The 25,163-nt window shown below is 42.6% G+C and overlaps 1 protein-coding gene and 1 pseudogene across 6 annotated transcripts in view; one reads left to right on the top strand and one right to left on the bottom strand.

The window, feature by feature from the left end:
• Positions 1 to 25,163, top strand: part of TMCC3 (transmembrane and coiled-coil domain family 3) — a 298,732-nt gene that overhangs the window by 37,526 nt on the left and 236,043 nt on the right. The window contains exon 1 of one of the 5 annotated variants that reach the window (XM_058425989.1): positions 18,573 to 18,638. The exons of 2 other annotated variants lie outside the window; for them this stretch is intronic. In XM_058425989.1, coding sequence (XP_058281972.1) covers positions 18,592 to 18,638 — 47 coding nt within the window. In that variant the 5' untranslated portion in view covers positions 18,573 to 18,591. Of the gene's footprint in view, positions 1 to 18,572; positions 18,639 to 25,163 lie in introns of those variants that run through there. 2 more of the 5 variants (XM_058425990.1, XM_032170924.2) reach the window with 2 other exon arrangements.
• Positions 1,466 to 3,406, bottom strand: LOC116479349 (keratin, type I cytoskeletal 19-like; annotated as a pseudogene). The gene is made up of 2 exons (XR_004250984.1): positions 3,374 to 3,406; positions 1,466 to 2,480 (listed from the first exon to the last, which is right to left on the bottom strand). The product of XR_004250984.1 is annotated as a keratin, type I cytoskeletal 19-like (transcript).

Below are 25,163 nucleotides of genomic sequence, written 5' to 3'. Positions count from 1 at the left end.
GATCCCTCATGTCTTGATGCTGTCCTTGTGTTAGTGAGTGAGTTCTCAGGAGATCGGGTTGTTTAAGTTTGTGGCACCTCTGCCCCAACTCACTCTTGCTCCTTCATTCGCCGTGTGACATGCCTGTTCCCATTTTGCCTTCTGCCATGAGTAAAAGCTCCCTGAGGCCTCCCTGGAAGGTGTGCTCAGGATGCCGGTGCCATGCATGTACAGCCTGCAGAACAGTGAGCCAGTTAAAACTCTTCTCTTTATAAATTACCCAGTGTCAGGTATTCCTTTATAGCAGTGCAAGAATGGCCTAATACACTTTGCATAAACCTATGTCTTTTTTTTTTTTTTTTTGAGATGGAGTTTTGCTCTTTTCGCCCAGGCTAGAGTGCAGTAGCGTGATCTCAGCTCACTGAAACCTCTGCCTCCCAGGTTCAAGCGATTCTTCTGCCTCAGCCTCCCGAGTAGCTGGGATTACAAGCATGTGCCACCACGCCCGGCTAATTTTTGTATTTTTAGTAGAGACAGGGTTTCACCACGTTGGCCAGTCTGGTCTTGAACTCCTGACCTCAGGTGATCCGCCTGCCTCAGCCTCCCAAAGTGCTGGGATTACAGGCGTGAACCACTGCACCTGGCCAAACCTATGTCTTTTTATTGGGAAAGGAAGGTTTCCCTGCTGACCTCCCTGTTTAGTGAGACCTGAGTTATTCTTGCCTTTGACTTGTCACTGGCCAAAGAGAAGGAGAAAACCAAAGAAAAGGTTGAATCCTATCATGATTCACTTTCTGAGGCTGAGAGAGGGACCTGTCCTCCCTCAGATTGGGCTCAAAGGGGACATAAAGGGCTGCTGGGTGTGCACATAAATATAGGGTGGCCTAGGATGTAGACTTCTTAGGAACTTTTAAAGATAGGAGATACTTAATGCTTACCTTCCAGGAGGAGAAACGGAGACACAGAAAGGTTAATACACTGGCCAAAAGTCACAGAGTAAGTGCTGGAGCCAGGGTTGGAAGCCAGAGAGTGTGGTAGCAGAGTCTGTAGACACACGCTAGCCACAGGCATGTTGGATACAGTACACTCTGGGATCTGGACCTGCAGGAATGCAGGCCCATGTTGAAAAGGTGCCAACCCCTCTGGCTCATTGTGGGTCCTGGCAGTCCACATTTGCAGGGTCACCTTTTTGACTGAGATGTTTTCTGTTATAGTTGTCCCTTAGGCAATGTGAAGAGGCACCCCTGTCCATTACACCTGAATTCGACTTGGCCTTCTGGGTCATTTTATATGTTGACATTTGCCCAAGAGGAGCCTGGGGATTGGACTGGAACTTTTCTTTGCTCTTTTTTTTTTTTTTCCTCCTTTGAGCCATAAAATTTTACTGGCAGGTCAGGGGAAGAACCGGGGTAAGGGTCCCTTCCTTCCCATCCTTCTACCTAGGAGGCGTGCTTTGAGGAGAGCAGAGGCCCCGGAGCCTGCAGCCTCAGAGGACCTTGGAGATGGACAGGTTGTTGTAGTGATCTTCCTGGCCCTCAAGCAGGCTGCGATAGGTGGCGATCTCCTGCTCCAGGAGCCGCTGGTACTCCTGATTCTGCCACTCACTATCAGCTCGCACATCGCCCAGCTGGGCTTCAATACTGCTAATCAGTGCCTGGATCTGCACCAGCTGGGCTCCAAAGCATGCCTCTGTTTCTGCCAGTGTGCCTTCTAAGGGAGCTTTCATGCTGAGCTGCGACTGCAGCTCAATCTCAAGACCCTGGAGGGTGCACTGCAGGTTAGTGGCCTCGGACCTGCTTATCTGGAGCTGCTCTATGTGGCCAGTGACCTCCCGGTTCAGTTCCTCAGTCCAGCTGGTGAACCAGGCTTCAGCATCCTTCCAGTTCCGCTTGGCCATGATCTCATATTGGCTTTGCCTCTCACTCAGGATCTTGGCAGGTCCGAGCCGAATCCACCCTCACATGGACCTGGTCTCCCACTTGGCCCCTCAGGGCATTGATTTCCTCCTCATGCTTCTTCTTCAGGTAGGCCCGCTGTTCCTTCAGGCCTTTGATCTGTGCCTCCAGATCAGTCCTGGCCAGGGTCACCTCGTCCAGCACCCAAACACTCAAACCAAACTTGGTTCAGAAGTCATCTGCAGCCAGATGAGCGTTGTTGATCTGCAGGACAATCCTGGAGTTCTCAATGGTGGCACCAAGAATCTTGTCCCGCAGGTCCTCGATGGTCCTGTAGTAGTGGCTGTAGTTGTGGGAGGGCCTGTGCCCCTGCTTCTGGTACTAGTCACGGAGCTTCACCTCCAGCTTGCTGTTGGCTGCCTCCAGGGCGTGCACCTTGTCCAGGTAGGAGGCCAGGCAGTTGTTGAGGTTATGCATGGTGAGCTTCTTGTTGCCCGCAAGCAGCCTGTTGGACTCAGCCAGGATGCCGCTGTAGCCCCCCGAAGGAGGACAAGGACATGCTGCGGCTGCTGGAGCCCCTGTGCCTGCTGGGGGACTGGAACTTTTCTAGTGAGCAGTAGAGACTGCAGTCCAGCTCGTAGGCAGCCACAGTGCTGAAGGAAGGAGCAGCCATTAGGATAGTTACGTGCTTGTCCTGGCTCTGTCACTACAAAGATTTGTGACCTCAGGCAAGGTCCTGAATCAGATGGTCTTAAGACAGTGTATCATCTCATCTGACTTTGATGGGCACAGATGTACAGTACCCCTTTTTCTGTCTCATTTCCCTCATCTGTGAAATGGGGGAACTGGAGGGGTGATCTGGATAAACCTTAACATGCTTGTCAGAGAAGAGTGGGGCCCTGAACAAGAGCTGGGAGGCCCCAGTACTTCTCTCTGCTATCTGTTCTGTCTTCTGTCTACTCCTTCATATGAGCTATAAGGAATCTCTGCAAAAGAGGTAAGGTGGGAACTCAAACTGGGAGTAGTGGAGACCGAGGACAAGCCAGGAAGATACGTGCCGAGAAAGATGCCAGGTGAACTCGATCTTAGACCCCACGGCGCGTTCTCTCTGGGCCCTGGCTAGTGTCTGTCAGTCGGTGATCTCAGAGTCAGCAGATCTATTTCTTGCATCTGGATGCCAAAAGGCAGGAGATCCCTGGTCCTGGCTGGGATCAGGGGATAATCTCAGATGTGAAGGATAGGGCAGCAAGCCCTCAGATGGGCCTCCAGGCAAGTCTTGACCCCAGTAGGAGCCTATAATTCCTTTTTTCAGCTGCTTGGATCTTTTGCTTTTTAGTTTTGGTGACTGATCTTCTGTTCCAGCCAGGGAAAAAAAATTTTCTGCGCAGAGGCTTGCTCCAGGATTCTCTTTCTTCTTCTTCTTCTTCTTCTTCTTAACTAGGGACTGCTGATGTCGTCACTTCTGTTTTATTTTCTTTTGGAAGTTATTCCTATTTTACAGAGTTCTTCCCTGGCCTGATGCTCTCAGGCATAGCTTCGTGGTTTAGCTTCCCCCTTTCCCCTAAGTCTTGTTCTCTTCCCAGACACAGGCACTTCCCCCTTAGCTGTCTGAGTAAACACAGGCCCTGCCTCTTGGGATTCTACCTAATAGCCCTTTTGCCATTTGAGGCCTGGCCTGGTATCAAGTTTCTTCTTTTAAAAAACAGCCTTGGGCTGGGTGCTGCGGCTCTGCCTGTGAGCACTTCGGGAGACGGAGGCAGGCAGATGGCTCTGAGTCCAGGGGTTTAAGGCCCACCTGGGCAACATGGTGAAACCTCATCTCTTCAAAAATACAAAAATTAGCTGGGTGTGGTGGCATGCACTTGTGGTTCCAGCTATGGGTGGTGGGGACTCTGGAGCAGGAGGATTGCTTCTGAGCCTGGGAGGTGGAGATTGCAGTGAGCTGTGATCGCACAACTGCATTCCAGCCTGGGTAACAGAGTGAAACCCTGTCTCAAAAAATAAATAAATAAATAAATAAATAAAAGCAGCCTTTAAACCACACATTTATTTTGATTTCTAAAGCAATATATGTCTTCTGTGGAAAATTTGGGAAATAAAAGTAATGAAGAAGACAATAAAGATCAACCTTTATTGATTGACAGTGCCCAGAGAATTAATGTTCCATGCATTTTATTTCACTTTCTTCTGGAAGTATGTATATACATGTGGGTATGAATATTTAACATAGTTGGAGCCATACTGTACCTAATGGTTTATAATACATTTTGCTTTTATGTTCTCACTAACCCCTGTTAATATGACCCTAGCCATGTCTTTGAATTTTTTGAAGTTAAATTATGCTCTATATTTATTGACCATACACTCACTTTCTACCTTTTTTTCCTATCATCCCTTCTTCACTCTCATTCCCCTGTCTGTTTTAGGATGATGATGAGGAGGAGGAGGATAATCAGTCATATAGAAACTCTCAGTATTGATACATTCATGCTTGGAGTGCTCTGTAAGGTTGATGCTGTTATTATCCTCTTATTAATGGATGAGAAAACAGAAGTTAAGGAGATTGCCCAGGTTACATGCCCTAGGAAGGGACAGAACTGGATTTGAACTTTGGCACTAGCTTCAGGGTCTGGACTAGCCTCCGTTGATATTCTTCTTGTGAACTCTTCTTTTCTGGCTTGAAGATAGCCTGATAGCATTTTCCAGATTTTGTGGATAAAGCTGGGTGTTAGTCTTGGCCTGGCCACTTCCATCCTCTGTGGCCTTTAGTAAGTTATTTCACCTCTCTAGATCCCTGTGGGCCTTTTTGGGTCTCAGGGTCTGTGACTTTGTAGTGGAAAGAAAACAGAACAGAGACAACATTCAAGGACAGGCCCAGAATGATAGAAACATCATTGTCTACTTGATTTGAGGGACACTTACATTTGGCTCTAAAAGACATTTCTGTGAGGAAGTTGGTTTTCTCCACACTTTACTAAGGCAGGAGCTAGGTGGTGCCCAGGAGAAGTCCCCACAGGGGCTGTGAGGTTTTCTTGGATGCTAAGTTAGGGCGGTCCTCACGAAGGGTAAGCCCCATGACATATTTCCCTTGAGCGTGCTGAGGTCACAGGGCTTCTGTGGCTCACCAGCAAGTGTGGGGAGTGAAGAGCATGTGTCCCTCCCTGGCACAGGCATCCAGCCCCCTACCATGTTGTGGTATCTCTTACCAGATGATCTTTGAGGTATGTGGCTGGAAGAATGCTCCAGCCAGCTAAAGTGGGGTTCTTTAGTTGCAATGTGTGCTGGTGGGCGAGTGAGGTGGGCTGGGCAAGCCAGAGGTGACTGCTCTACTTTTCCTGACATCAGTGATGGGGTTGTCTTGCTTGGTGGCACAGATATTTTTCCAGGGTTCTGTCCCTCCACTCACTGACCAGAAAAAGAAAAAGAGAACAAGAAGACGCTTGTCTTACAAAATAGAAAGTTTACCCCATGCAGTTTCCCTTCCCTTTTCATATAGATGTTACAAAGCAAAAACACACACCCACAATGAGGGGTTTTTGAACTTGGCTGGGTTTCAGCTGTCACCCAGGAAGCAGTCAGCACTGTACGTGGCACTTTGCAGGTGTTGGTGATTCTCGGGTGCAAGGCCTGGCAATTGTGTTTCTGTGCCAGGTCCTCTGCACATGGCTTTCTTTGTTTAGTGTTGTTTCCCCTGTTTGCCAGGCTTCTCTGAGGAGATGCTGACATTTTTTCTTTGTCCAGTTCTCCTATCGTAGAAACAAACAAAAACTGCACCTTTTAAAAATGTTTTTTTCTTATGGTTGATTTGGAAAATATCTTGCTTTAGCCGGGGAATAGTACAGCTTTTGTTCTGTTAGTGAAATGATCCAGGGATTTTATTTCAAAGTATAAGGCCCCTAAGATAATGAATGAGGGTTATAAGGGAACGTGGTTATGTTTGGGCAGTCAATTAAATTGCATATAGCAGTGATGATGCACTAAATGTACATTAGAAACATACACCTATCAGTCGAGTTTTCAAGTCTCCCAAGGAAACTACAGTCATAGTGATGGTAATGACGATGTGTTGATAATAAAAATAATAACATCGGCATTTGTTGAGTATTTACCATGTGCTGTTAATAGATAGTGTGCTAGTTTAAAACAACTCTGTAGTATGTATTAAATTTTTGTATAGGAACAAGAAACTGAAACTCAGTCTAAGTAACATGCTAAAGTCAGCTAGTAAGTAGGAGTGCTGGGTTTTAGACCCAGATTGAGTCCACACTTCCAACCCTTAACCTCCAGGCAAACTGCCTCCAAAATCATATTTTAAGAGATGTGGGGCCGGGCATGGTGGCTCATGCCTGTAATTGCAGGACTTTGGGCCAAGGTGAGTGGATCATTTCAGGTCAGGAGTTTGAGACCAGCCTGGCCAACATGATGAAACCCTGTCTCTACTAAAAATACAACAATTAGCTGGGCATGGTGGCAGGTGCCTGTAATCCCAGCTACTTTGGAGGCTGAGGCAGGAGAATTGCTTGAACCCAGGAGTCGGAGGTTGCAGTGAGCTGAGATTGTGCCACTGCATTCCAGCCTGGATGACAGAGCAACACTCTGTCTCAGAAATTAATAATAATTTAAAAAACAGATCTGGGTATTTTAGCTTTAATTAAAAAAATAATAAAGAGAGATAGAGTCTTGCTGTGTTTCCCAGGCTGATCTCAAACTCCTGGGCTCAAGCATTTTTCCTGCCTTGGCCTCCAGAGTAGCTGGGACTGCAGGTGTGCACCATTGTGCCTGGCTTATAGCTTTAAATTTTGAGATACCTGAAGAAAGTGCTTTTGATAAATAAAATTGAAGAAGAAGGAAATGTATTCTTTCTCTCCATTATGTTTCTATCTTTGGATTGCCTGTGACTCATAATGAATATGACTGGAAGATCTGCCCTCTGAACTGAGCCCACAACTTTACTGAGGTATAATTTACATATCTAAAGTCCATCTATTGTAAATACATTTATTTTTAGTGAATTTGTAGAGTTGTGCAACCATCTCTGTAATCCGTGTTTAGAACATGCCCATTACAGCACAAAGTGGCCTTGTGCCCACTTGCAGTTAGTTTCTTCTCCCACCCCCAGCCCTGGGCAACCACTAATCCACTTTCTATCTTCATACATTGGAAATTTCATAAAAGTAGAATGATTTAATATAGGGTTTTGTGACTGGCTTTTTCTCCCTTAGCATGTTTTTGACACTTTTCACTGTTATAATGTACACTGGTAGTTCCTTTTTGTTGCTGAGTATCTCACTATATGGATATACCACATCTTGTTAATTCATTCACCAGTTGATGTTCATTTGAGTTGTTTCTACATTTTGGCTATTATGAATAATGCTGCTATAATCATTTGTATGCAAGTTTTTGTGTAGACAAATGTTTCTATTTCTCTTGTGTAGACACCTAGAATTGCAATTCCTGGGACATATGGTAGATGTATGTTTAACCTTTTGAAAAGCTGTTACAGTGCCTTCCACAGTGACTGTACCATTTAACCTTCCCATCTCTGGGGTATGAGGGGGTTCAAGTTGCTCCACATCCCATTCTACACTTGATATTGTCTGTCTTTTTGACTATAGCCATTCTGGTGGGTGTGTAGTGGTATCTCATTGTGGTTTTAATTTGCATTTCTGTAATGACTAATGATATTGAGCATTTTTGCATGTGCTTATTAGCTGTTTATGTATATATGTTTTATTATACTTTAAGTTCTAGGGTACATGTGCACAATGTGCAGGTTTGTTACATATGTATACATATGCCATGTTGGTGTGCTGCACCCATTAACTCGTCATTTACATTAGGTATATCTCTTAATGCTATCCCTCCCTCCTCCCCTCACCCCATGACAGGCCCTGGCGTGTGATGTTCCCCACCCCGTGTCCAAGTGTTCTCATTGTTCAGTTCCCACCTGTGAGTGAGAACATGCGGTGTTTGGTTTTCTGTCCTCACGATAGTTTGCTCAGAATGATGGTTTCAAGCTTCATCCATGTCCCTACAAAGGACATGAACTCATCCTTTTTATGGCTGCATAGTATTCCATGGTGTATATGTGCCACATTTTCTTAATCCAGTCTATCATTGATGGACATTTGGGTTGGTTCCAGGTCTTTGCTATTGTGAATAGTGCCACAATAAACATACGTGTGCATGTGTCTTTATAGCAGCATGATTTATAATCTTTTGCGTATATACCCAGCAATGCGATGGCTGGGTCAAATGGTATTTCTAGTTCTAGATCCTTGAGGAATCGCCACACTGTCTTCCACAATGGTTGAACTAGTTTACAGTCCCACCAGCAGTGTAAAAGTGTTCCTATTTCTCCACATCCTCTCCAGCACCTATTGTTTCCTGACTTTTTTGGTCAATATGAACAGTTAGAATGACTTTGCCATTCTAACTGGTGTGAGATGGTATCTCATTGTGGTTTTGATTTGCATTTCTCTAATGACCGGTGATGATGAGCATTTTTTCATGTGTCTGTTGGCTGCATAAATGTCTTCTTTTGAGAAGTGTCTGTTCATGTCCTTTGCCCACTTTTTGATGGGGTTGTTTGATTTTTTTCTTGTAAATTTGTTTAAGTTATTTGTAGATTCTGGATATTAGCCCTTTGTCAGATGCGTAGATTGTAAAAATTTTCTCCCATTCTGTAGGTTGCCTGTTCACTCTGATAGTGGTTTCTTTTGCTGTGCAGAAGCTGTTTAGTTTAATTAGATCCCATTTGTCAATTTTGTCTTTTGTTGCCATTGCTTTTGGTGTTTTAGTCATGAAGTCCTTGCCCATGCCTATGTCCTGAATGGTATGGCCTAGGTTTTCTTCTAGGGGTTTTATGGTTTTAGGTCTAACATTTAAGTCTTTAATCCATCTTGCATTAATTTTTGTATAAGGTGTAAGGAAGGGATCCAGTTTCGGCTTTCTACATATGGCTAGCCAGTTTTCCCAGCACCATTTATTAAACGGGAATCCTTTCCCCATTTCTTGTTTTTGTCAGGTTTGTCAAAGATCAGATGGTTGTAGATGTGTGGTATTATTTCTGAGGGCTCTGTTCTGTTCCATTGGTCTATATCTCTGTTTTGGTACCAGTGCCATGCTGTTTTGGTTACTGTAGCCTTTGGTTACTGTAGCCTTGCAGTATAGTTTGAAGTAGTATAGTAGCATGATGCCTCCAGCTGCGTTCTTTTGGCTTAGGATTGTCTTGGCAATGTGGGCTCTTTTTTGGTTCCATAAGAACTTTAAAGTAGTTTTTTTTCCAATTCTGTGAAGAAAGTCATTGGTAGCTTGATGGGGATGGCATTGAATCTATAAATTACCTTGGGCAGTATGGCCATTTTCACGATATTGATTCCTCCTATCCATGAGCATGGAATGTTCTTCCATTTGTTTGTGTCCTCTTTTATTTTGTTGAGCAGTGTTTTGTAGTTCTCCTTGAAGAAGTCCTTCACATCCCCTGTCAGTTGGATTCCTAGGTATTTTATTCTCTTTGAAGCAGTTGTGAATGGGAATTCAGTCATGATTTGGCTCTCTGTCTGTTATTGGTGTATAGGAATGCTTATTTTTGCACATCGATTTTGTGTCCTGAGACTTTGCTGAAGTTGCTTATCAGCTTAAGAAGATTTTGGGCTGAGACGATGGAGTTTTCTAAATATACAATCATGTCATCTGCAAACAGGGACAATTTGACTTCCTCTTTTCCTAATTGAATACCCTTTATTTCCTTCTCCTGCCTGATTGCCCTGGCCAGAACTTCCAACACTATGTTGAATAGGAGTGGTGAGAAAGGGCATCCCTGTCTTGTGGCAGTTTTCAAAGGGAATGTTTCCAGTTTTTGCCCATTCAGTATGATATTGGCTGTGGGTTTGTCATAAATAGCTCTTATTATTTTGAGATACGTCCCATCAATACCTAGTTTATTGAGAGTTTTTAGCATGAAGGGCTGTTGAATTTTGTCAAAGGCCTTTTCTGCATCTATTGAGATAATCATGTGGTTTTTGTCTTTGGTTCTGTTTATGTGATGGATTACGTTTATTGATTTGCGTATGTTGAACCAGCCTTGCATCCCAGGGAGGAAGCCAACTTGATCGTGGTGGATAAGCTTTTTGATGTGCTGCTGGATTCAGTTTGCCAGTATTTTATTGAGGATTTTTGCATCGATGTTCATCAAGGATATTGGTCTAAAATTCTCTTTTTTTGTTGTGTCTCTGCCAGGCCTTGGCGTTAGGATGATGCTGGCCTCATAAAATGAGTTAGGGAGGATTCCCTCTTTTTCTATTGATTAGAATAGTTTCAGAAGGAATGATACCAGCTCCTCTTTGTACCTGTGGTGGAATTCGGCTGTGAATCCGTCCGGTCCTGGACATTTTTTGGTTGGTAGGCTATTAATTATTGCCTCAATTTCAGAGCCTGTTATTGGTCTATTCAGGGATTCAGCTTCTTCCTGGTTTAGTCTTGGGAGAGTGTGTGGGTGCAGGAATTTATCCGTTTCTTCTAGATTTTCTAGTTTATTTGCGCAGAGGTGTTTATAGTATTCTCTGATGGTAGTTTGTATTTCTGTGGGATCAGTGGTGAGATCCCCTTTATCATTTTTTATTGCATCTATTTGATTCTTCTCTCTTTTCTTCTTTATTAGTCTTGCTAGCGGTCTATCAATTTTGTTGATCTTTTCAAAAAACCAGCTCCTGGATTCATTGATTTTTTTTTTGAAGGGTTTTTTGTGTCTCTATCTCCTTCAATTCTGCTATGATCTTAGTTATTTCTTGCCTTCTGCTAGCTTTTGAATGTGTTTGCTCTTGCTTCTGTAGTCCTTTTAATTGTGATGTTAGGGTATCCATTTTAGATCTTTCCTGCTTTCTCTTGTAGGCATTTAGTGCTATAAATTTCCCTCTATGCACTGCTTTAAATGTGTCCCAGAGATTCTGGTATGTTGTGTCTTTGTTCTCATTGGTTTCAAAGAACATCTTTATTTCTGCCTTCATTTCATTATGTACCCAGTTGTCATTCAGGAGCAGGTTGTCCAGTCTCCATGTAGTTGAGCGGTTTTGAGTGAGTTTCTTAATCCTGAGTTCTACTTTGATTGCACTGTGGTCTGAGAGACAGTTTGTTATAATTTCTATTCTTTTACATTTGCTGAGGGTGCTTTACTTCTAACTATGTGGCCAGTTTTGGAATAAGTGCGATGTGGTGCTAAGAAGAATGTATATTCTGTTGATTTGGGGTGGAGAGTTCTGTAGATGTCTATTAGGTCCGCTTGGTGCAGAGCTGAGTTCAAGTCCTGGATATCCTTGTTAACTGTCTGTCTCGTGGATCTGTCTAACATTGACAGTGGAGTGTTAAAGTCTCCCATTATTATTGTGTGGGAGTCTAAATCTCTTTGTAAGTCTCTAAGGACTTGCTTTATGAATCTGGGTGCTCCTGTATTGGGCGCATATATATTTAGGATAGTTATCTCTTCTTGTTGAATTGATCCCTTTACCCTTATGTAATGGCCTTCTTTGTCTCTTTTGATCTTTGCTGGTTTAAAGTCTGTTTCATCAGAGACTAGGATTGCAACCCCTGCTTTTTTTTTGTTTTCCATTTACTTGGTAGATCTTCCTCCATCCCTTTATTTTGAGCCTATTTGTGTCTCTGCACATGAGATGGGTTTCTTGAATAGAGCACACTGATGGGTCTTGACTCTTTATCCAATTTGCCAGTCTGTATCTTTTAATTGGAGCATTTAGCCCACTTATATTTAAGGTTAATATTGTTATGTGTGAATTTGATCCTGTCATTATGATGTTAGCTGGTTATTTTGCTCGTTACTTGATGCAGTTTCTTCCTAGCCTCGATAGTCTTTACAATTTGGCATGTTTTTGCAGTGTCTGGTACTGGTTGTTCCTTTCCATGTTTAGTGCTTTCTTCAGGAGCTCTTGTAAGGCAGGCCCGGTGGTGACAAAATCTCTCAACATTTGCTTGTCTGTAAAGGATTTTATTTCTCCTTCACTTATGAAGCTTAGTTTGGCTGGATATGAAATTCTGGTTTGAAAATTCTTTTCTTTAAGAATGTTGAATATTGGCCCCCACTCTCTTCTGGCTTGTAGAGTTTCTTCCGAGAGATCCGCTGTTAGTCTGATGGGCTTCCCTTTGTGCATAACCCGACCTTTCTCTCTGGCTGCCCTTAACACTTTTTCTTTCATTTCAACTTTGGTGAATCTGACAATTATGTGTCTTGGAGCTGCTCTTCTCAAGGAGTATCTTTGTGGCGTTCTCTGTATTTCCTGAATGTGAATGTTGGCCTGCCTTGTTAGGTTGGGGAAGTTCTCCTGGATAATATCCTGAAGAGTGTTTTCCAACTTGGGTTCCATTCTCCCCGTCACTTTCAGGTACACCAATCAGACTTAGGTTTGGTCTTTTCACATAGTCCCATATTTCTTGGAGGCTTTGTTCGTTTCTTTTTACTCTTTTTTCTCTAAACTTCTCTTCTCGCTTCATTTCATTCATTTGATCTTCAATCACTGATACCCTTTCTTCCAGTTGATTGAATCGGCTACTGAAGCTTGTGCATGCTTCACATAGTTCTCGTGCCATGGTTTTCAGCTCCATCAGGTCATTTAAGCTCTTATTTACGCGTTTATTCTAGTTAGCCATTCGTCTAATCTTTTTTCAAAGTTTTTAGTTTCTTTGTGATGGGTTCGAATATCCTCCTTTAGCTCAGAGAAGTTTGTTATTACCAATCATCTGAAGCCTACTTCTGTCAGCTTGTCAAAGTCATTCTCTGTCCAGCTTTGTTCCATTGCTGGCGAGGAGCTGCGTTCCTTTGGAGGAGAAGAGGTGCTCTGATATTTAGAATTTTCAGCTTTTGTGCTCTGGTTTCTCCCCATCTTTGTGGTTTTATCTACCTTTGGTCTTTGATGATGATGACGTACAGATGAGGTTTTGGTGTGGATGTCCTTTCTGTTTGTTAGTTTTCTTTCTAACAGTGAGGACCCTCAGCTGCAGGTCTGTTGGAGTTTGCTGAAGGTCCACTCCAACCCTGTTTGCCTGGGTCTCACCAGCGGAGGCTGCAGAACAGCAAATATTACAGAACAGCAAATGTTCCTGCCTGATCCTTCCTCTGGAAGCTTCATCGCAGAGGGGCACCTGGCTGTATGAGGTGTCAGTTGGCCCCTACTGGAAGATGTCTCCCAGTTAGGCTACTCGGAAGTCAGGGCCCCCTTGAGGAGGCAGTCTGTCCGTTCTCACATCTCAAACTCCATGCTGGGAGAACCACTACTCTCTTCATTGCTGTCAGACAGGGATGTATAAGTCTGCAGAAATTTCTGCTGCCTTTTGTTCAGCTATGCCATGCCCCCAGAGGTGGAGTCTACAGTGGCAGGCAGGCCTCCTTGAGCTGCGGTGGGCTCCACCCAGTTCAAGCTTCTGGGCCGCTTTGTTTACCTACTCAGACCTGAGCAATGGCAGATGCCCCTCCCCCAGCCTCGCTGCCACCTTGCAGTTCGATCTCGACTGCTGCGCTAGCAGTGAGCAAGGCTCTGTGGGCCTGGGACCCTCTGAGCCAGGCGTGGGATAAAATCTGCTGGTGTGCCGTTTGCTAAGACCGTTGGAAAAGCGCAGTGTTAGGGTGCGAGTGTCCCGATTTTCCAGGTACTATCTGTCACGGCTTCCCTTGGCTAGGAAAGGGAATTCCCTGACCATTTGTGTTTCCCAGGTGAGGCGATGCCCCACCCGGCTTCACCTCACACTCTGTGGGCTGCACCCACTGTCCGACAAGCCCCAGTGAAATGAACCCGGTACCTCAGATGGAAGTGCAGAAATCATCTGTCTTCTGCGTCGCTTACGCTGAGAGCTGTAGACTGGAGCTGTTCCTATTCAGCCATCTTGGAACCCATTCAGCTGTTTATATATTTTCTTTGGTGAAATGTCCATTCAATTTTTGGCCTATTTTTATTTTTATTTATTTATTTATGTATTTATGTATTTATTTATTTTTAAGATGAAGTCTTGCTCTGTCACCCAGGCGGGAGTGCAGTGGCACAGTCTTGGCTCACTGCAACCTCTGCCTCCTGGGTTCAAGCAATTCTCCTGCCCCAGCCTCCCAAGTAGCTGGGATTACAGGCATGCTCTACTATGCTTGGCTGATTTATGTATTTTTAGTAGAAACGGAGTTTCACTATGTTGATCAGGCTGGTCTCGAACTCCTGACCTCAAGTGATCTGCCTGCCTTGGCCTCTCAAAGTTCAGGGATTACAGGTGTGATCTGGCCTATTTTTAAACTTCACCTGGCCTATTTTTAAATTGAGTTCCTTGTCTTATTATTGAGTTGTAAGAGTTCTTTATATATTCTGGATATAAGTGCCTTATCAGATATGATTTATAAATATTTTCACCTATCTGTGGCTTGCATTTTATTTTCCTCTTCTTTCACTGGCAAATATGTAGAGTAATTAATTTTCTTAATGGTGACTTTTGAAGAGAGCTTTTAATTTTGAAGTCCAGTTCATCAATTTTTTCTTTTGTAGTTTGTGTTTGGCCTTTGCCTTTTAGCACCCAAATATTCCTGTCTCTTTGGTTTATTCTTAGTTTAGGTGTCCCAGTTTTTACTCTTTCATTCTCCCTGGATCTACATTTATTCCTGTTTGAGGACAGAAGGCAAAGCCCAGCCTCCAAGTTCTCTTGCTAACACTCTGTGTTGGGCACCTTCCTGGAATTGTGTGTTCAGGCCTCTGGTAACTATGCAGGCCTTTGGTAACTTTGGCCACCAAATCTTGAGATAGAAGGTGAAATTAGGCTTTCCTCAGCAATTTACAATTGAAGTCAGATAAGAAAAATGACTGCTTTATATGGAAATTTTTCTTTTTTAAAAAATTAGTTGAGTGCTTCTCTACTTATTGACAAACATCAATAATTATAAATATCCCTTACATTGCTTTAAAGGTTTTCAGAGTTAATTTACCTGTATCTTCTCATTTAGGTCCTTTTGCAGGTAAGAAATACAAGAGTTTAAGTAGAATAAAAGGGTATTTAACACAAATTAGTTAATATTGGAGACGCAAGTATTATTTGATCATTTTTTTCCACAGTCTACCAAGAATTTATTTATTTATTTATTTTGAGATGGAGTCTTGCTCTGTCGCCAGGCTGGAGTGCAGTGGTGCGATCTCAGCTCACTGCAACTCCGACTCCCTGGTTCAAGCAATTCTCCTGCCTCAGCCTCCCAAGTAGCTGGGATTACAGGCACACATCACCACACCCAGCTAATTTTTGTATTTTTTTTTTAGAGACAAGGTTTCACCATGTTGGCCAGGATGGTCTCGATCTCCTGACCTTGTGATTCGCCTGCCTCGGCCTCCCAAAGTGCTGGGATTACAGGCGTGAGCCACTGCACCTCGCCCCAAGAATATTTTTAAGTGTTTGCCATTCACCATGCAAAAATGAGTTGGAGGAGAGGGTAGCACTGGGCTCTGTCTACTAATCTGATGAAGCTCAGCCATAGTCAGAACCATAGAATTGCAGGTTCTTAATGTTGAAAGGGGCCTTGAAACTTCAGAGTGCATCCCTTCACCCACCAGAGGAATCCTTAGATTGCTCTTGTTGGTTGGTAATCCTCTGGCTCCTAGGCACTTTCAAAAAGAAAGCTTAAAACTTTTCGAGCCCGTGAGATCAATTCTTGGATAATTTTAAGTATTGGAAAATCATTTTGTGTATGGAGCCTAACTTAGCCTCCCCTGTAAATTTCACCTGTTGGCGACACAAAACAACTAGTGCCATTCTTTATTGGCAGCTCTTCAAATATCGAAGAGTACCTTAAACCTTCACTTCTATAGTTACCACCTGTTCTATCAACTATTTTGTGTTTAATTTGGATTCCAGACTTACAGCCGTGATAGTCACTTCTTGCTAGATACAATTCCGATTGTCTATATCTTTTGTGCCTTAATCAAACCTACACATCAGATATGGCCTGGCTGGGAGAGTTTTGTGAGCCTGTCAGCTCCTTTGCTCTGGGTGAGGCCTGCCCAGTGGTGTTAGTTACTTAGCAGCTACATTGCAGTGCTGACACTTGGTTGGGCTTGTGACTAGCCAAAACCCAAATTTTATTTTCTCCTGTGGATTTTGGCTAAGCCAGTTCTCTATTATCTCTTCTTATGTAATTGCAATTTTCAATGTAAATGCAGGGATTTACAGCTAATATTATTATTTAATATTAATGATAACACTAGTAACCAGCATCTTTTGAGGACTTACTATATTTATCTTGTTGGGTTTTCCCCAGGATGTGCCTCTTGGGATCATTTTGAATCTTATTTCTTCCCTTTTCTTGGTTTTTCTCTCTACTGAGAGAAATGTTTGTATATTTAGTTTCTACCCATCTGGGTCTCCTGTCTGCCCAGATGTATTTTAATTTTGGCTAGTTTATAGTGATGGTAGGATTGTAAGACCTCATGGAAGGAATTAAAGCCACCCAGATTTCTGCATGTATATCCATGTATTCCTCCACTGATATGGTTCGACTGTGTCCCCACCCAAAACTCATCTTGAATTATAGTTCCCATAATCCCCACGTGTTGGCCATTGGGGCAGTTATGGTTGGGTGACTATCACAGTGGCCTGATGAGGGGGGCAAGATGCTTCCCCAAGTGCCTAATTTTATGTAAGCTTCTGGTGCTAGCAAAAAGGAGCCTTACATTACAGATAGATATTGAGGATTCTGGAAAAAATTTCCAGTCATGGAACTAAGATAATGCTCCAGAGATTGGAGTCTTTGGAGATAGTTTTTCGAGTACCCTGCCACCCTCCAGCTTCCTCTCTGCTCAGGACTCCTTTAATCTGGTGTCAGTGGATTTCTCCCATCACTTTGGACATGTTCCAATTAGATTGTAATGCACCAGCATTCTTCTCCTTGACTTAAAAAAAAAAAAAAACAGGAGGAGAATTAAATTCCTTTTGTTGATAGGATTGCTCTTATAGTATCATCATCTTCCTTTTTCTTATGCTCCTGATCTTCTGAAATCATGCTTTCCTGTGAGCCATTCCTGATTTTTTTGGTGTGTTCCCTGAGTATGGGACACACCTCAGATGGATCTGGGGATAGTTTCTTTTTGACTTGATCCAAGATATACCTCTTCATGAAAATGTATGTTGACCAGGGACTGTGGGTATGTATAGGGTCAACATTCTTTCCCATCTGCTTTTAAGTAAGTGCTGACTTTGCCAGGCCAGGTGAATGAGCCTACAGTCATTTTAAGGTGGACATAATTGGTTAGTTTAGACTATTTCAGCATTTCCAAAACCTAGATTCTAGTAGATATTCCTTGAACAAGGTGTTAGCAGTGGTGAGTCCATACAGGTCTGCAGCAACCTCAATTCTTCCCTCTTCAGAAGAAAATATTTGACAGAGAGACCAAGGCAAGTTTTAGAGAAGGAGTGAAAGTTTATTCAAAAGCTTTAGAGCAGGAACGAAAGGAAGTAAACTTGGAAGAGGGCCAAGAGGGTGACTGGAGAGATCAAGTGCATGGATTGACCTTTGACTTGGGATTTTATATGTTGTCATGTTTCCAGGAGCTTGTGTCCCTTGTCTCCTGATTCTTCCCTTGGGTGGGCTCTCCGCATCCGCAGTGGCTGCCAGCACTTAGGAGTGATGCATGCACGGTATGTTTACTGGAGTTGTATGCATGCTCACTTGAGGCATTCTTCCCTTACCAGTTGAATGTTCCTAGAAGGTCGTATACCAGTTAAACTTTGCCAATTTGCCTCTTTTTTGCTTGAGCCCCCTGGCCCAACTCCTGAGATCTTATCAGGAAACTGCTGAGTCCCAGCTTCAGGTGTTTCTATCTATTGGGAGGCTGCCTTTCCCTGGTGCTGGCTGTGACCAATTTTTATTTTATTTTATTTTATTTTAATATTTTATTCTTTTATTTAGATTCTCGCTCTGTTGCCTAGGCTGGAGTGCAGTGGTGCGATCTCGGCTCACTGCAACCTCCGCCTCCCAGGTTCAAGCGATTCTCCTGCCTCAGGCTCCCGGGTAGCTGGGATTACAGGTGCCCGCAACCACACCCTGCCAATTTTTGTATTTTTAGTAGAGATGGGGTTTCACTGTGTTGGCCAAGCTGGTCTCAAACTCCAGACCTCAAGTGATCCGCCTGCCTCGGCCTCCCAAAGTGCTGGGATTACAGGTGTGAGCCACCATGCCCGGCCCAATTATTGTTTTAGAGAGACAGTTAACAACTGCCTGATCCCGTTGGTTGCCTGACACTCCTGGAGTGGGGCAGGGGAGCCCTCTTCTGCCCTGCTCAGGTCTAACTAGCTACCTACTATCACAAAAGGAGTCTGTGCTTAAGTAAGTTTTCAAACAGTGGGTTAAGCACAACTAAACAGGTTTTGTTCCTGGAAGGGGCCGAGGCTTTTAATATGCTGATGGTATTGTGGCAAGAGGGGAGTATAGTATGGGTTCCCCAACCGTACTTGGCCACAACACCTTTGTGTGGCTGAGCATCTTGGGATGAGCAGCCTGCAGGACACTGGAAATTGCTGGACTGAAGGTCAGTGATCTGAGAGACAGGAAAGTACCCGCAGTGAGACAGTGCGAAGAGAGCAATTTTAGAAATACTTCTGCTTTTGTTTCTCAGTTTTTGTTTCTCAGTGCTTATTTTTAACCTGAGTAGTGTCATTCGAAGCTCTCAGAAGCTCTTGGGCTTCTTATCAGATGAAAGTGCCCCAGACTTTGCAGACTTCATCTGGCCTGAACGGAAGGTAAAATTGCTGTCTGATTTTCTTTTTAAAGAAACCTGTTAGTGAAGCTGGCGATTCAGTTCTTTCTGATATACATTTAGGACCTGTTAAATATATGTTCTGCCTCAAGGGGAAATCATATTCTAAAAAGTTAACAATTCATAGGCAATTCTTATACATTGAGAATCCATTAATGGCTTTTAGAAGGCAAATTTTGTTGTCAAGGGGACGGGTTATATGTGCAACTTGCTTCTATTAATACTTTTCTGGGCAGATTAACTAAATGAACTATTATTTAACTTGGTCTAATAGAATGTTAGCCAGAACAGTGCCTGGTAACAACAACAATAATACTAGCTAACATTTCTTAAGTGGTCACTATGTGCCATAACTATTATACATGTGTTAACTAATTTAATCCTCACAAAAATGCAATGAGGTAGCTATTATTTTTACTCCCAATTTATAAATGAGATAATATAGTAATATAGCATATATTACACATATACAGTAATATTGTAGCAGGACGAGCTGCAGACAAAACCCCTCAGACACCCAGTTAAGGAAGGGCTTTATTCGTCTAGGAGCGTCGGCAAGCCTCACGTCTCTAACAACAAAGCTCCCCGAGTGAGCAATTCCTGTCCCTTTTAAGGGCTTACAACTCTAAGGGGGTCCGCGTGAGAGGATCGTGATCGATTGAGCAAGCGTGGGGGTGCGTGACTGGGGGCTGCGTGTGCCGGTAATCAGAATGGAACAGAACAGGACAGAGATTTTCACAATGCTTTTCCATACGATGTCTGGAATCTGTAGATAACATAACTGGTTAGGTCGGGGTCGATCTTTAACTACCAGGCCCAGGGCTCAGCGCTGGGCTGTCTGCCTGTGAATTTCATTTCTGCCTTTTAGTTTTTACTTCTTCTTTCTTTGGAGGCATAAGACAATATGAGGGGTGGTCTCCTCCCTTAATATAGCATAATAGTGAGGCTAGAACCAGTGATTGGCTCTATATTCATAAAAGTGAGTAACAAAGCAAACAGATTTTACAATAAGTTCTTTCTTTAATTATTTTTTTGAGATAGTCTCGCTCTGTCATCCAGGCTGGAGTGCAGTGGTGCGATCTCGGCTCATGGCCCACCTCCCAGGTTCAAGCAATTCTTGTTCCTCAGCCTCCTAAGTAGCTGGGGTTCCAGGCCCCGGCCACCACACCCAGCTAATCTTTGTATTTTTTGCAGAGATGGGGTTTTGCTATGTTGGCCAGGCTGGTCTTGAACTCCTGGCCTCAAGTGATTTGCCCGCCTTGGCCTCCCAAAGTGCTGGGGTTACAGGCGTGAGCCAGTGTCCAGCCTGCAGTACAGTTCTTTAATTTTGAGAATGAGCTCAGTTTCATAAAATCCTAGGTAGCATGTAATACATAATTGATTTTGGATTATCATAGGATTTTTAACTTCTAATTTGGAATTTTTAGACATCAGTAGATAGTATAAAAATGGAATTTACTTATGTATTTATTCAACAGCCTTTTTGGGGGCCAGTTTCTGAATTTGATTTTAGGGATGCAAAGATGACTGAGCCCATAGTTCCCCATCCTTACAGAGATGTCATCAAATGGCAAAGAGGTATAATCCTTCAAGCGGTTATCATTTCTTATGCCATGATAGGAAAAGTGGTTTCATGAATCTTATTTTAAAAAGTCAAAGATAAAAAGTCTGTAGGCTGCCTGCCGTGGGTCTGGACGCCAGGGAGGTGTCACACCTCTCAGATGACTTTTGAGTTGTTCCCCAGCCCTGGCTCGATTTCACCCAGAGCCCTCAGCTGCAGCTGGTAGCATAATGTTGCTCCTGAATGTGGGTTTCTTAAGGCTGGGGAGAGGGCTTATCAGGGAGAGAGATCATGTGCTGTGAAAGGAGCACCACGGGCCCCTTTGATGGTCTCCTTAAATGCCCTTTTCGGCAGGGTCAGGTGTGCTTTTTGTAATGCAAATGAAGAGAGGCAAGCCGAGCGCAGGAGAGTTCTCTTGTGAGGGAAAGAAAAAGGCTGGCAGTGTGCTTGGCTATGATGGAACTCATTTGACACTGAGGACTGGGTTATTCTTGTTTGTTTGTTTGTTTTCTTTTTGAGACGAGTCTCTCTCTGTTGCCCAAGCTGGAGTGCAGTGACGCGATCTCGGCTCACTGCAACTTTCACCTCCTGGGTTCAAGTGATTCTCATGTCTCTGCCTCCCGAGTAGCTGAGATTACAGGTGTGCGCCACCTCACCTGGATAATTTTTGTGTTTTTAGTAGAGACAGCGTTTCACCATGTTGGCCAGGTTGGTCTCAAACTCTTGACCTCAAGTGATCTGCCTGCCTCAGCCTCTCAAAGTGCTGTAATTATAGGCATGAGTCACTTCGCCTGGCCAGGACTAGGTTATTCTTGATCATGGTAAGCAGGGGCCAGGGCCTTAGAGGCCTGTGCTTACTCATATTAGGCCCTGGCCATGAAGCCCATGCTTCCTTGCTTGAATCAACTTTAAAGGAAAACAGGGGGAGGGAGGGGACAGCAGCCAATGTCTCTGGGAAATTCTGCACCAAGACTCATTGTAAGTCAGTAGGCAGGGTTCTGAGCTCTTTCTTAGAGAAGCCGACTCTAGCAGCCAACCTTGGCCCTTGCTATAATCTGGAAGTGCCATGCCCCCGAAATCCAAGCTGCTATTTGGTGTGCCGTAATGATTAAATATTCATTTGTCTAACGGATTTTGTGATTTCACAGTTTAGCGATACTCTCTAGATGAAATAATTGGCCGAAAGCAATGTTGGGAGGTTTTGTTTTTGAAAAATGGTTATTGAATGTTTCATATGTGCCAGATGTTATTCTAAGTACTTTTCATCTCCTTAACTCAGTTAAATTTCACCGCAGCCCTGTGAAGTCTGCACTACTATCCCCTGGATTTTTATCTGTTTTGTATATTCCCATATCCCAGTGCTTGGCACATAAAAGACACTCAATATTTGTTGAACAAATGAATACATAAATGAATAAATCTCATATGGCTAGACATTTTGGCTTTCCAGGTAACATCATGGGAGTTGGTCCTGTGGTAGATCCTGTATCAACAGCAAGGACAGAAAGACACAGATGTTCCAATTCTGGGTTAGAAAAAAGTTTTCAGAACTAACTGCATTATTACTCTGATGGAAGACTTCCTTTTTAAAGCACCACAATATTTCACACTTTATACTTGGCCTAGGTAGATGTTAAGTGGAAATTGTCTACATCTGATAAGAAATGGGTTAATTGATTAGATTCTGAAATTGAGTAAGTAGTTTTTAATTTTTTTATTGCTACAGCCATAGACTTTGGTAGATCCTCATTGGTGCCACTCAGGATATCTTTAGATGGTTGTATGATTATAGTAAAAGTCAGTATTTATTAGGCTTTACCCATATACCAGGAGCGATTTTCAATGTTTTTACAGGCATTAACATTTTAATAACCCATGAAGTAGGTACTATTATTATTTCCATTTTACCAATAAAATAAGTAATGGGCCAACATCACATACCTAGTAAGTGATAGAACCAAATTCAAACCTGGTTAGGCTAGCCCAGAGTCTGTTTCTTAAGTATTATACTCTAATGCCTTTGACATACAAAGTACTTGGAGAAATCTTTTTTTTTTTTTTTTTTGAGACGGAGTCTCACTCTGTCGCCCAGGCTGGAGTGCAGTGGCGCAATCTCGGCTCACTGCAAGCTCCGCCTCCCGGGTTCACGCCATTCTCCTGCCTCAGCCTTGCCGAGTAGCTGGAACTACAGGTGACCGCCACCACGCCCGGCTAATTTTTTGTATTTTTAGTAGAGACGGGGTTTCACCGTGGTCTCGATCTCCTGACCTCATGATCTGCCCGCCTCGGCCTCCCAAAGTGCTGGGATTACAAGTGTGAGCCACCGCGCCTGGCCTTGGAGAAATCTTACACAAAAAAAGAGCCTATCTCTTTCAGGGAAAAGAAAGAAAAATCTTTTCTGCCATTCTTCTTTTCCCATACTGTTCCCAGTGTCTGACATGCTGCTCTCTGTATTCCAGCGCTTCTGAAAAAGATCTAGTCACTAAAAATTTTCAGCTCAACCAAGATAAAGCTGGTATGATTTAAGGTGATTCCAGTTTTTTGCCTTGTTTTTCATGACACTATATTTCTTGTACACTTTATTTTAAAATTAGCATTTCAAATTGAAAGAAAACTTAGAACAACCTAGTTTGATTAATGTCACCTCAGTTTCAGTAGTTTACACTGTGCTCCTATAGATCTCCATCCTTCCTCCTTTATATTGTTATTGCCACAGATTATATATTCTTATATAGTTTGTGCTCATTAACATAGATTTATTGTTTTATGCATTTTCCTTTTAAATCATGTTGGGGAAAAAAGCATACTTACAAAGCAAAAGTACAATAATATTGGCTTTTATATTTACCTGTTTAGTTAACTTTGCCAATTTATTTATTCCTTCTTATGGCTTTGAGTTATTGTCTAGTGTTCTTTCATTTTAGCCCAAAGGACTACCTTTATCATTTCATGTATGGCAGGTCTACTGGTAATGATCTCCTTTACCTTCTAATTATACAGAAATGTCATAATTTCTCCTTTATTCTTGAATGATAGTTTTGTGGGATATAGACTTCCTAGATATAGAATTACTGGATATAGAATTGCCAGATATAAAATTCTTGGTTTGAAGTTTTTTTCTTTGAGGACTTTGAATGTCATCCCACTGTCTTCTGGCCTCCATAGTTTCTCATAAGAAATCAGCTGTTAATCTTTATTAAGTTTTCCCTGTACACGAAGAGTCACTTGTCTCTTGCTGCTTTCAAATTTTTCTCATTTGCTTTGGGTTTTCACACTTTAATTATATGTCTTTCTATGTGGATCTCTTTGAGTTTATCCCGCTTGGAGTTCATCAAGCTTTTTGCATCTGTATATTCATCTCTTTCATCAGATTTGGAGATGTTTTTGGCATTTATTTCCTCAAAGTTCTTTCTGCGTCTTTCTCTCCTTCTTCTCCTTCTGGGTCACCACAATGCATATGTTGGTCTGCTTGATGGTGTCTCACAGGTTCCTTAGACTCTTCATATTTTTTTCTTTCTGTTACTCAAATTGGATAATTTCAGTTGTCCTATCTTCAAGTTTGCTGATCCTGTTTTCTGCTTTTTCACGTCTGCTCTTGAACCTTTCTAGTAAGTTTCATGGTAGTTATTGTACTTTTAAGTTATAGAATTTCTACGCTTTTAAAATTATTTCTATCTCTTTACTGATATTCTCATTTTGTTCACACATTGTTTTCCTTACTTCCTTTTAGTTCTTTGTCTATAGTTTCCTTTAGCTCATTGACCATATTTAATATAATTGATTTAACACTCTTGATAGTAATTCTATTGCCTGGGTTTGCTGGTTAATATTTCTGACAAATTTCTTTTTTTCCTGTGAATGACTATATTTTCCCATTTCTTTGTGTGCTTTGCAAATTTTTATTGAAAATTGGAAATTCTGAGTACTGTAATATTATAACTCTAGAAATGCCATTTTCCCACTTCTCAGGGATTGCTGACTTTTTTCCATTAAGGGCTAGTGCTGTTAATTTGTGACTTTTCCAAACTCTTTTTGCAAATATGTGTTTCTTGTTTTGTGTGGTCACTGAAGTTTCTGTTCTGTTATCTCTGTGGTCAGTCAGTGACCTGAAAAATATTTCTTTAAATTACTGGTTCCAAAAAGGGAAAAGTGGGTAGGAGTTGTTTCTTAAAATTTTCCTATGGATGCTGCCAGGGGAAGTTGCTGCCACCAAGAGGGCCAAAACCAAAGTGGGTGTCTGTGTCAACCCCTCAGGCACTGCTAGACCAACAAAAATGTACAACATCAATTTTTAGAAGAAAGTCCCCACTACCTACTCTGGTACCAGCCAGCCTCTCCTAGAACATGGGCTGCTATCCTCAAAGCTGTGACGGGAATGGTAGCTGGTTCACTGATGTTGCTGTCTTAGGAAAGATCAGCAGTCCCTGCCTTCATCAAGCCCTCCCCTGGTTGTTGTAAGTGTCTAGTTAGGTTCCACAGTTCCTAAATAGTTGATTCTAGTCACTCCTTCCAGGTCAATGGTTGTTTCAGTAGAGGGATAGCTCCTGGAGCTTCTTTCTCTGTTAGTTTGCATGACATTGCTCCTGAAGGCCTGATTTTTATTTTTTGTTTATTTTATTTTGTCTCTAGCTTTACTGAAGTGTAATTGACAAATAAAAATTGTGTATATTAAAGGTATACAACATGATGTTTTGAGGTATGCACACACACACACATTGTAAAACAGTTACCATAATCTAGCTAATTAACATATTCATCACCTCACACAGTTCCATTTTTTCATATGTGTGTGGTGAGAATGCTTAAGATCTATCTACTCTCCTAGCAAATTTCAAGTATAAATTGTTATAAACTACCATTGTTATAAACTACCATCACTATGTTGTTATTAGGTCCCCAGGACTTACTCATCTTATAACTGAAAGTTTATGTCCTTGACCAGTGTCC

Source organism: Hylobates moloch, unplaced genomic scaffold (genome assembly GCF_009828535.3).
Source record: "Hylobates moloch isolate HMO894 unplaced genomic scaffold, HMol_V3 SCAFFOLD_12, whole genome shotgun sequence".
Lineage (NCBI taxonomy): Eukaryota > Metazoa > Chordata > Mammalia > Primates > Hylobatidae > Hylobates > Hylobates moloch.
Note: the sequence above shows the minus strand (reverse complement) of the source record. Positions and strands in the feature narration are given on the sequence as shown.